Here is a 12,399-nt window from a genome sequence, read left to right as displayed (position 1 = left end):
AGAACATTCCCATAGGCAACCCACTTTGGCCCTTTTTTAAATTTCACTTTATTTTACATAAAGCCATCTGAGTTGCTGTCAGGGGACATCAGGGGAAGAAGGGAGGGGAGAGGATTCAGCAGGAAAGAACAGGATGCACGGAACAGTCAATAGAAAAAAGGAAAAAAGTCGGAAAGAAGCATGGAGGATCTTTGGGCTGAAAAGAGAGTAACTGCTGTTCTGAAGAAAGGTGGGATACCCTGGGAATGCGTGGAGAGCTCTGTTATACAGAATATAGATGTGCGGGGTGTGGCCTTATTTTGATAGCTGGAGTGTAACTTCACTCATTCCTAGAGAAGTACTACACTTCCACAAATCCGGTGTGAACTGGGTGGCTTGAATGTGTACAGTGAGCAGTGGCACTAGAATATTAATTTATTCTCTTTTTTTCTCTTTTTCTAAAGTGATCTTCTAGTTATCAGGACTGTGGAAAAAAGTTCCCATCTGGCTACACAATAAACAGACTGATAGGCATGAATTACTGCCCCACAGAGCTCAGTAAGGTGTTAATTCTGAGATCTTTGGAGCAATCACCAGCCTCATTCTAGTAGAGGGGAAAGCAGCAAAGAGCAAGCCTGTGCTTCTACACTGAGGGCAAAAAGAAGGTCTTGTGCTCCTGAAGATCAGATCTCCCATCAGTGCTGAAGGAGCCATAGGACAGGGCAAAAATCGAGAGGGCTTTTCTGGAAGGTCAAGGCCACAGGTAGCTTTTGTGAAGTTACAATACAAGTTGTGGGGGAAGGAGCACTCAAACTACATTATAAAATTCCAATGAATATGTCTGGAAGGCTCTGTCTCTATTGACATCAAGAAATATTCCAATATTTATTTTTTAATTACTGCTCAGCTGTAACACAGGTTAGCAAAATCCCTCATTCACCAGAACACCTTCTCAGTTTCATTTTGTTCTTTATTATTACCTGAAAATTGCATAATTGACCTTTTAAATGCTAGAGTTTAAGAGGTGGGAGTACCCTGAGCAAAGTACCTGAAGGTATTTCACCTGTGACACAATGCTTTTCACACCAGGAGGAGTCAGATTTTCTTGACACTAATGCATACTGTCAGGATGACTGCCCTCATGGTCATGAGTGTGAGCTGATACATTTTGCCATTACAGAGGAGTATCCTCAGCTCACACTTAAAGAAGAGATAAAGTATGAAAACTATCTTCATCCATATAGAGAATTTAAGATTTATGAGTTCTTACAATAGCCTGCTAAAACCCACAGCTCTTCAGTGCACGCAGTACCAAAGACACTATCCACATTTCCTGCTGCTTCTATGCAATAGATATGTTTATTTTATTAAACAAATTTATCACTACTCACCACCATTGTCCCTTGTTTACTGAAATATGCTATTAGCATTCTTTCTTAATATGAGTAAAGTATCTCTTTTATGTCTCTCCTATGTAAAACTTTCATGAATATGAGAGCTGTTGTTTCATGACACCTACAGAAACAACTTTGGATGTATTTCAGTATATTAAAATTTGAATAGAGGAGAGGACCATGAAAGAGAGTGTTTTTCCCTCATTTCAGCACGGAGGGCTGCACTAATTCACGATAGCTAAGGCATTCCTTCCCACAGATCACTGTTGGCTTATCTCCTACAATAAATTCTAGAGCTGGGGTGAAATACCCTCCTGTGTCCCCTGGGGATTCATTACCTATGGATTACCCTAACAGGGTAAAGGCAGAGCACCAGGAAAAAGCAGACTGTCTGGGATTATTATCCAAGCTCTTTAAGAAAAAGAGAGAGGAGCTACTGAGCAAAGTGGGGAAATGCAACTTCTTGAAGCAATGGGGCATTTAATTCTGGATATCACTTCCACAGAGGCAAGAGAGTGAAAGAAATTTCCAAGTTATTTCAAGAGACTTTTAAATTATGTAAATAATAAGTGAGAAGAGAAATGAAGCAATAGCATAAAGAAGACAGTACTTTTTCTTAGCTCTCAAGGGATTGATCTTACTTCGAATTTTTTCTGTTCCAAGAGTAGTTACAATGATCCAAATATGTAGAAATGACTGTATATTAAATGAAGGGGTAAAGAAGAACATTCTGAGTGTGTGACACACAGCTCACACACTATAGGAGTAAAGTCCACAACATTGCAGCCAAGAACAATAATATTTGGGATTTAAATTTAATTTAATTTTTAAATTATATTACTTCTGCCTGAAATGCAGTATGCTCTCAGTGAAGTAATTTACATTTTCATTTGTTGTTCTCGCTTGTCTTGTTTGATGCTGTATATTACTTATTATATTACGCCCTTAGCATCACAGTAGTGCAAATGAACAGTAGGATTGTAGAAAGTTTTGCAAGTCAGAGGTTTGCAAAGGCTTCCAACATATGCCCCATAATTAACAAAAGCTTCACATAAAGTGTGTTTGCCATCTTTAGGGAAAGCAAGTACTTAATTAGCATAATAGAACATACTAAAAATGAATTAATTAGTCTTCAGTGGCCAGTTAATATCAACAACAAAGCTACCATTGGTCCTGTCATAGCTAATAAACTTTTGGCCACCTAGAACTTCACAGACATCCCTTTGCTGCAGGCTAGTTGCATTCAACAACACCAGTTTATCTACAACAGTTTGTTAATTATAATCATATAAAAAAAATTGTGACTTGAAGATCATAATCAGACCTTCAGCTGAAATGAATGTGACGATTTCAGATCCACGCCAGTTTGAAACCATTCATCAAGTGGAGGTTACCACCTTGCTGGAGAAGCCTGCAGGATGGATTGGGTGCACATTCCTCACTCCTTTTGGGGCAAAGGCTGTTGACTCTGTAAAATAGCCACCTTGATAAGTGGGAATTTCATGAGTGTGAGTGCCTAAATTACAGTAAATTGATGTTTAGGATGCTAGTGGATTAAACGTCCAAAACACTGTGCAGGACATACATTTATATAACTAAATATTACCTGTTTGTGCCTGCTGAAAGGCAGGTATGCATGCTGTATTTAAAAATTGGAGCCAGTTTGGCCTGCAGATACAATGTGATTCTCTCTACACCAGGAAAGAGTGAGAAGAGCCATTAAGATATTGTCACATTTATAATAATCAGAGTATGAGTAACCTCTAACACTTGTGGGCAAGACTGAGGCAACAAACATTGACAAAAGACTTCAGTATTTAAATGAGAGTAACCTCTGTGTAGTGATATTGGCTGTTACCGTGTCCAAAGACATTTGAAGTAGGTGAAGAGAAATCCTCTACTGCACCTCTCCTCATTCAGCCACAGTATGCGCTCTGAGGTAAAAGAAAGAAATAGTTTTATTAAACAATTTAAATGTGAACAAGAGAAAATAAAGCCTTGTCAAACAAGGGTTGTACCCATAATTTGTAAAGAGGAGAACTGTGATATTAACACCTTGACAAATTATCTGCTCTTCTAACCTATTCCTTAAATGAAGTTTCCAAGGAAAACTAATGTCAGCAGAACAGAAGATTATAGCGGCTGCTATTTAGAAGATAAAATAAGAGGATACCTGATGTCACCAGTCAAATCTTACATAGCAAGATTTTTCCTAGAGCCTGAAATTACCAACAACATTAACCTCTTCCTAAAAAATTTTAAAAGGTCCTCATGTAGCATACCCAAAAATCGTTATGAAGACAGGCAGAAGCCGAGCAGAAACACTGAGAGTGAAAACACTCAAAACCAAAGTATAATGGGCACGGCTTTCCACTCTTTCAGGTTAGTGCAGTAATTTAGTCTTATGCAAATGGTTATAAACCAGACGAAACTCAGAGACTGACAGTGTTTTACTCTCGTTTACATCTCACAAGGCCATGCACAATAGGACCCTGTGTATGTGATGGACACTATGGAATGGCATCACTCCATAGGAATTACTCTCTTTTAAACTGGTGCTTTCTAATACATAATGAATTAAAGTAGAATGGAACAATTTCTGGGGAAAAAAAACTCACAGAATTTCGATGTACAGTTAATTGACTTTGGATTTTAAGATGTTACAAGCTTGCATTGATGTTTTTCCCATAGTTTAAGCATTTTCAGGTTCTTTCTCATCTACTTTGACAAATGTCATATTGTACTATGAAATGGGATTGAATTTAGTCAAAGAACTTTAGAAAATGGTTAGGTACACGTATCTAGACTTGCACATACAGATAACATGACTGAATGCTTCTCATTCCCTAGATAGAAGTGCAAAAGGATTAAATTTGTAAGACATTTTAAACAAAATATTGTGAAAACATTAGCAGAGTTTAGTCTACACTGTAGTGTAGGAAAACAATATTAAAGTTCAGAGTAAAATGCTCAAACAAAACAGCAAGAAGAAAATAGTCTTGTTTTCTGAAGGCATTATCCATCTCCCAGACTTCTAATGACTTAACTGAGAACAAGTTAAACCACTGTGAGAAAAGGTTTCATAATAAAATCTGAATTTGTTTCTATTTCTGTATACACAACTTGGTTAAAATCACAGCCTGTAGAAGGAATTCTGTGATATTGCTGATAGATTTCTTTTAGCTCGCTTATTACCCAGAGTATGTAGTATAGAAATACCCAGCATACATCATTTTTTATAAACTTTATGACTAAATATGTTAAATTTAATCCTTTGATTTGCTTGCTTACAGATCCGTTACTGGGCTGCTCATGATAAAGAAGCAGCTGCACAGCGGGTACAAGTGAGCAATCAAGAATATTCAACCAAACTGGAAAACCTGAAGCCTAATACTCGCTACCATGTAGATGTTTCTGCCTTCAATAGTGCAGGCTATGGACCTCCCAGTAGAACCATCGATATTATTACCAGGAAAGCACGTAAGTATATGGAGCATTAGGTTAAGTATAATGTCATGTCCTTCATTATTGCATGTTGCATCACGTCCATCATGTTTTCAAATGTGGCTTCTCATTCATATACCCAACATTCTCCCTTATATGGTATTGGTTCTTTGTCTGAAAATTTCTACTAAGGCTCTCCTTCCTCTCTTTTGTTGCCATGTACAATGTGGGTATCTTACAAAAGGTGGTAAGGAGACTAAGGTTATAGGCTCATAGGAGGGTCAGCTACAAACTCAGATCAGGTTGCTCAGGGCTTTATCCAGCTGGATCTTGAAAACCTCCAGGGACAGAGACTGCACAACGTCTCTGGGAAACCTGTTCCACTGCCTGACTTTTTCTAAGCATCTAGTCTGAGCCTCTTTTAATCAAATTTGTGCCTTTTGTCACTCGTCCTCCTGCCATACCACTTTGAAGAGCCTGGATCCTTCTTGATAACCTCCCTCTAAGAACAGACAGGGGGCTCTTAGGTCCCCTCCAAAGCAGTCTCTTCTCCAGGGTGAACAAGCCCAGCTGTCTCACCCTCCCTTCACAGGGTAAGTGCTCCAGCTCCCCACCAGGTCGGTGGCCCTCTGCTGAACTCACTCCAGATTACCAGTGTCTTTCTAGTACTGAGGGGCCCAAAGCTCGACATGATATTCCAAATGATGAACAGTTCAGACCAGCTATTACTTAGGGAGCTGTATGCTGTCTTTCTGTTTAATCAATAGTGAGAAGGATTGTATTCTGACGATTAAAATGTGACCGATTGCCATTTTCATCAACAGTAGAGGGAGCCAGGATCAGGCAGCCTTGAAAAGTGGGTGATCTGAATCACACCCTTGAATTTACATGCCAGATAGGTTTCTGAATATAGCTTCTGAATTAATGATGCTACCTAGCACTAACCTATGCTGAGCAATGTTCAATTAAGAAATACATCTTGTGTATTTAAAACACACTTACATGGGCTAAAAATATGTACAACTAATTTGAGGATTTCTGTGAGTAAATAGTGTATTGTGCAACTTGCACCTGCAGGGTTCATTTGTGTTGAATAAGACTCCATTTTATAAGCTTATTGTGTGAAGTTTAATTAATGGTTTCTGCAGTGGGGTACTCCTATTTCTACTGAGTTAAATGCAGTAGAAATGCCTTTAAATGGTTAATTAAATATTTAATCTCAATGAATAAATATGACTTAAGCCACATTTCTGGGAGATTCAGAACATAGTTGCATGCCAGCAAACACACATGGTCAGCAACATAGTGAAGGATGGTGTTGGCCACTTCCATTCTGGCAACACAGAAAGGCAAACCCACAAAGCAGCCACTGCACAAGCCATCCAAAATTGCCTGGCTGGAGCTGTAGCAGTTCATTCCAGGAAGGAGGCTATCCCTTAAACATATAAAGATCGGCCTAATTTCCCTTTTTACATTTTTATATGTCTTAATAAAAATGTCATTGAATGTTTATGAAATCTCATTTATGTGCACATTATACATATGTTGCTTTTCAGCTCCAAGCCAGCGTCCAAGAATTATCAGTTCTGTAAGATCTGGTTCAAGGTACATCATCACCTGGGATCACGTGAAGGCAATGTCAAATGAGTCTGCAGTTGAAGGATACAAAGTATGATCTATGAAAATATTTTTTATCTTTGTGTATGCTACATGAGGTGCATTTTATAGACAGTGTTGAATTTTTGTACCTTATCAGACTTAAACATAGTTGCATGCTAAAGATGAAGGTATCACGCTCAGAGATCACAGACATCCAGTAGGCTGAGGGCAAAGCCAGTGGGCTTAGTCAATATGATGAGAAGACAGTGGGGCACTGAAATTCATTTGGGTGGTAAGCCATATTATGGGAAGGTTTAGATCAGTGGCTGCAGCAACCTGATTTCCCATGTGATTACGTTTATTGTCTATTGGCTAAAAATAATGCTTAAAAAAATTGTACACTTTAATAGTTTTTCCTTATACCAGTATGCATTGGTCCAGCTTTCCTTTCCCATCTCCATGGGAGCTACAGTTCCTGGAACACAAGTTCTTTAAAGTCTGGGAAGGCAGAGGAAGGGAAGGAACATTTAACCTCATTAGATGCAATTACTGTATAACTAGAGCAAGTGTATATACTAACTATAGGACATATAGAAAGCTTCAAAAATTAATTCCTGTTTAACTTTGCTGCTTGCTTGGCAGTAAGAAAATTAGTATCATGTTCTACATGTAAAAATTTTGCTTGAGGAGTTGAACTGCTTCCTGGGAATTGCTGACAATGTTTCACAGAGATAATTCCAGAAGGGGTGGGGATCTTTTCTGAAGGTCCCACAAGACATATACCATTTGCAATAGTTTAACATTCAAGACATTTGCAATAGTTTAACATCATTGAGAGTTAATAATAAAATTGGTAATTTTTTCATTTATGAAAATGGTAATAAATTTTATGTCAGGAAACCCAACTGAGTTCTCAGATTTTTATTGGATGCTCTTTGCCACCCTGCATTATTATCCTCCATCATTGAATTACTTATTTTGAATGTAAGGGCTGAAATTGTTTTTCAAAAGGTGGCATTATTTTATAACAGAGAAAACAATGGGAAACATCCTGTCTAGATTCACCCTGTGTAAAAATGGAAAAAGGAGCATCAGCCACTAAGTTTTGAGATATATAGGCTTCATATGTAAATAAAAACCTAATACTTTTTCATTGACACACTGTACATATGTAACTGTTTTCATGGAAATGTAGCATTTCAATAACTATACTTACTATGACTTTCCTAGGTACTTTATAGACCAGATGGACAACATGAAGGCAAGTTGTTTTCAACTGGAAAGCACACAATAGAGGTCCCAGTCCCCAGTGATGGTGAATATGTTGTTGAGGTCCGAGCACACAGTGAAGGAGGAGATGGAGAAGTAGCTCAAATAAAAATTTCAGGTGAGCAGATAACTTCCCTTCTGCTTTCCCACACTCCTTGGAAATCTCGGACTGAGTATTTTCCTCTTGCACACTATCCAGAGAAAGGCACACCATTCCTGTCCAAAATTTGAGAGGTGACTGCACTGAGAATTAGAGTTTATCTTAAAATATTTCTGAAGACTCATAATGCACACAGGACACTTCAGCAGCAGTCCAGCTCAATCCTGGAAGCACTGCCAATCTTCCAAATATCAGACTGTTTATACTGGTGCCCCCAGTTAGGCTGCCACTTCTAGTAGTGTCCTACAAGTATAACTACATGGTGCAGGCCTCAGGCTCAAGACATCAGCTTGCAATAATCCTGTAGTTCCTAGTACCTGTTGCCTCTGTATCTCATTCCTTTGTCAACTGCTACTAAGAGGAAAGTAACTGAGAAAAGCGAGTGATCCACAGTGATCCACAGACCAATTGCTAGGGAAGTCCCACTTTTCAGGGAAGAGGGGAGCTGTGACACAAAGAGATAAGTAATGAGAAATGCAACATGCTTAACTTTAGAGTGGTCTGGATGATTGGTAAAGAGGGGAAGGGAGCATGGCTCAGGCTGATTCAACTTGTGCTCAGTGTTGACTCTAATTACAAGCTCAGACATGGTCTGCACATCTCTTTCCTGTGAGTTTTGTAATTTAAGTAGTGCCTTAGCACACGGTGTATGAAGTAGAACATATGAATAAACATCAAGGACTTGGACAGTGTCTTTGCAAGGTTATGATTTAAACACTTGCATTGTATTCTTGTCCTTTTAATTAAAAAATTAACTTGGGGAATAGTAAGGATTAAACATCAACAGTATTCCTGTCACATAGTCAGTGCAACCATTATTGTGTCTTTTAAAAAAAGCAATGTCTATGCTATATTATCTGTGTACTGTGAGAGAAGCTGCCCATTCCTTAAGGAGTGGACCTCCTATCTGCTGGTTTTCAATAACATGTACAGTTTATATCACCTAGTATGAACTCATGGGTATCACCATTTTTGTTTGTATGAAGCATTTATTCCACTCTTGATCAAATGGAATCCGGAGGTAGAGAATCCATCATTTGCTGGATATTATGTTCTCATGATTAATCACCTGCACTGTTGACATTTTTTTTGCCTAATTTTTTATCTATATTTATCTGGTTTTGGGGTCTGGGCATTGTTTCCTTTTATAGTTTTTGTCTAGATTAAAGAGTCTTTTTGTGCCTGATACATTCTCCCCATTAAGAAATGTATATATATCAGTCATATGACTGATCAAATGCTAAACAAACTGAGCACCTTGAATTTCTCCTTGACAACAGTTTCTTCAGGTCTTAAATAATTTCAACAGCTCTCCTTTTCACCTCTCCAACTTCTGAGAATTCCTTTAGCACCACAGACACTATAACTATATGCGTTGTTTCAACTCTGCTGTCTACGGAGATAGTCTCGCCACCCTACACTTACTACTCCCAGCATTATTCATGAAAGGCTTTCATTAGCCATTTATTTCCTTGCACTGGGCTATAAAATGGTGTTCATCTTGTTTGTCCAACACCAGCTCTAAAGCCTTCCTGGAATCCTTGCTTTCCAGGATACAGTGTCCCATCCTGATCTGTCTGGCATGTCTCTTTTTTTCCTTGGTGTATAATTTTGCATGTGGCTATGACAAAGCACAGTTGGTTTGAATGGCTTAAGTTCCCATGCTGTCTGGATTTCTATATGAATGTGTTGCTGTCATCACTCTTTACTACTTTGCCATTTTGGTTCATGTACACAGTTCCTTGGGTGTTTACTTCTGGTTTTGATGAAAATGATTGGATTGCGTTCAGTCTACTACTGTTCACTTTGGAATTACACTAGAAATTCAATGACTATTCTTCAATAATTGTGTTTTGAAATCTGCCAGTGACTGAATTCTTAATCCATTTAGCATACACTCTGTTAATTGTGTACCATTTTCTATGAAAATGTCTTGGGGTACTAAGTCAACCACTTTACAAAAGCTGTAATACATTGCATTATATTATCATACTTTGGGAGAATCACTTTTAACATATTTTATGAGCTGCAAGAAAGTTGAAGCAACTGCAATCTTTAGGACATGTCTTAGGTCATCTTTGTATCATATATATATTATCATCTATCATCAGTGTGTTGCAAAGACCCTTTAGGTAGCAGCAGATAGATTACTTCCCAGACTGGAAGCAGAACCATCATGTCAGTACAACATTAAGCCCAAGCTGATCAGTCTTGCCAGTAAGACCTGCCCCAAGCGTGCCCGTACAGAGTTAGCACCTCTGGGAGAGTTAGCACTCTACAAAGGCTAGTTTGTAGAGTTTTGTAGTGCTCTGTCTTCCACACTGCAGACAAGTTTTCAGCCACAACTTCTACCATACCCCAGCTAGATAGAGAGGGACTGTGCCTCTGGTGGCCTAGATGAAGGCAGCATTCCCTGGACTCAGTTTAGGAAAGGAGATCGAAAAGGAGACAAAAGGCAGGGTAATCTCTTTGGAATACACAGTATACAGAGAATTGGGCAAGCGTTTCAGGTTATTTCTGGGCCTAAACTATGCTTTTTCCAAAGAGCAGAATGAAGTGTAGTTTTAACACCTACAAATGGCAAATTATGTCTGCTAATTTTTATTCTTAAGGAAATTTTCCAGTAGTGTGACAGGGTTTAGAATAATTGCCCAAAAAGGATGATAGAGTGGTGAGAAGCTTTTAAGTAATGATGTTTTTTCTCAGAGGCTTGCAAAGAAGAGAAGATCTAGTTTGATAGGAATGTGTGTTCTGGTGGTCGACTGGCCAAAATGGAACTTACATATTTACAGAGAGATGTAAACAATAGCTAAGGCAAAACATAAGGCATCTTATCAAATTCAGAGAGGATCATTGCCTTACTTGATGTTTAGGCATCTGATTCCAGAGTTTGCAAACCAAATTAATTTCCTGCATAAGTGAATGGGGAGAATTAAGCAACTAGGGCAGGGGTTCAAAATAGCCTGGATGCTGACCAGGAATGACCAGTTCTTAAGCAAACTGGAAGGCTGCACTGAAGAGAGAGGAATGTCTAGAAAACCTATGTGTCTTCCAGATTGGTGTTTTCCTGCTGTTCACTGGGTATCAAATCCAAAGTAATCTACATAATACACCTGAGTTAGGTGTCTAAGCTCCCATTATAATCAGTTGTCATCTAGGATGTAATTCAGAAGCTTAAACAAAGCCTGTAGCATCTGAGATGCCCCACATTACCAGGAACATCCACATGATGCTGGCAGGCATGATGTGATCTGCAGGGGACCTGAGGTCTTCTGGATCAGCAGCTGGAGGCCAGACAGGACACCAGAAGACATCTTTTGGCCTATGTTTCAGGTGTATGAATTGCACCCTTTTGCAAACCAAAACCATTTCCTTGATTTGTGTAGCTGCTGTTGCTGTGCTAGGCTACCGTGTTGTCAGCCTGTTGTAGATGCACTCTGAGCAATTCTTAGCACTTGCTGAATTAGGTCTGAATTAGCTTTAAGTACAAGAACATCTAGTTCAGGAACCCTAACGGGCCCTGAGGTCTTAACTTCAGTATTAAAAATACAGCACATTTTAACTAACAAAATTACGTTTGAAAGTCAAATGTAAAAGAAACTAGAAATAATGTTATTTCTAGCTCAGCCCCTTGTCTAAGGGAGAAACTTTCTTTTATGTTTTCCTCATTCTCTTCCTTCTCACAGAAAGCCCAGTCACATGCTGAAGGCAAATGTCCTGCAGCAACTTTGCAGCAGCTTTGCTCTCATATAACCAGTCAGCTTCATACAGGATACACTGTTTTAGTTGAGAATGATATAAAGAAAGTTTACCAAACACAGCCATCTCACATGCATTTATTTTTAGTGAACATCTTGAAATATAAGTGCTTATCATAAAATCACTCTCTGTATATATGCTGAGCTGCATTTCAGCATACAGCTATCATCAGTGTAAAATACAGTCATGAACTGTTGTATTTTATTGGCCAGTGCCTTTGCACAGTTAGGGGTTTGGGGATATTTTTCAAGCCCATTATAGTAAATTAATGAGCTACACAATTTAAAATTCATTCTTGAGATACCACAACCAGCTGAAGGTTGGAACTACTTGTTTAACCAAAGGAGTCTGTTTCAATGGCTAATAATAGGCTTATCTGTTTTCTTTGAAATATCTCAAAGGCTGAGATTTTTTTTTTGTCTCTTGCATGCTTTTTGGATTGCAGTGCTTTGTCATAATGCTAATATTAATGTAATCAAAGCAATCTTGCAATCAGTAGGAACTAAAACCATATGGCGCTTCGTTCTTTTCTCACTTCACTTGTGTAACTGCACTGGCCTCAGTGCAATTAATTTATGCCAGAGTAAGGAAAAACAGAATCAAGCTCTCAGATTTTAAAATTTCATCCAGGGTGGGGGAGAGGGGAGCGTAACTTCTGATTTGGGAAAATATTGGGAAAGAAGGAAGATACCATGCACCTTCGCCTTCAAATATGAAATCAGGTTAATGTCTCAGTTTAAATAGTGACATGGACAAAGAATAATTTAGGTATTGTATATGCTTATAGCAAGAGAA

General features: G+C 38.6%; 1 protein-coding gene across 1 annotated transcript in view; it reads left to right on the top strand.

Annotated features, from left to right (window-relative positions):
- The window catches only part of CNTN1 (contactin 1), a 103,858-nt gene that overhangs the window by 75,025 nt on the left and 16,434 nt on the right, over positions 1-12,399 (top strand). The window contains exons 19-21 of the mRNA XM_050903305.1: positions 4,667-4,853; positions 6,374-6,486; positions 7,647-7,803. Of these exons, the coding sequence (XP_050759262.1) occupies positions 4,667-4,853; positions 6,374-6,486; positions 7,647-7,803 (457 nt within the window). The remainder of the gene's footprint in view (positions 1-4,666; positions 4,854-6,373; positions 6,487-7,646; positions 7,804-12,399) is intronic.

This window comes from Gymnogyps californianus, chromosome 1 (genome assembly GCF_018139145.2).
Source record: "Gymnogyps californianus isolate 813 chromosome 1, ASM1813914v2, whole genome shotgun sequence".
In the NCBI taxonomy this organism is placed as follows: domain Eukaryota; kingdom Metazoa; phylum Chordata; class Aves; order Accipitriformes; family Cathartidae; genus Gymnogyps; species Gymnogyps californianus.
This window is presented reverse-complemented; position numbering and strand designations above follow the sequence as displayed.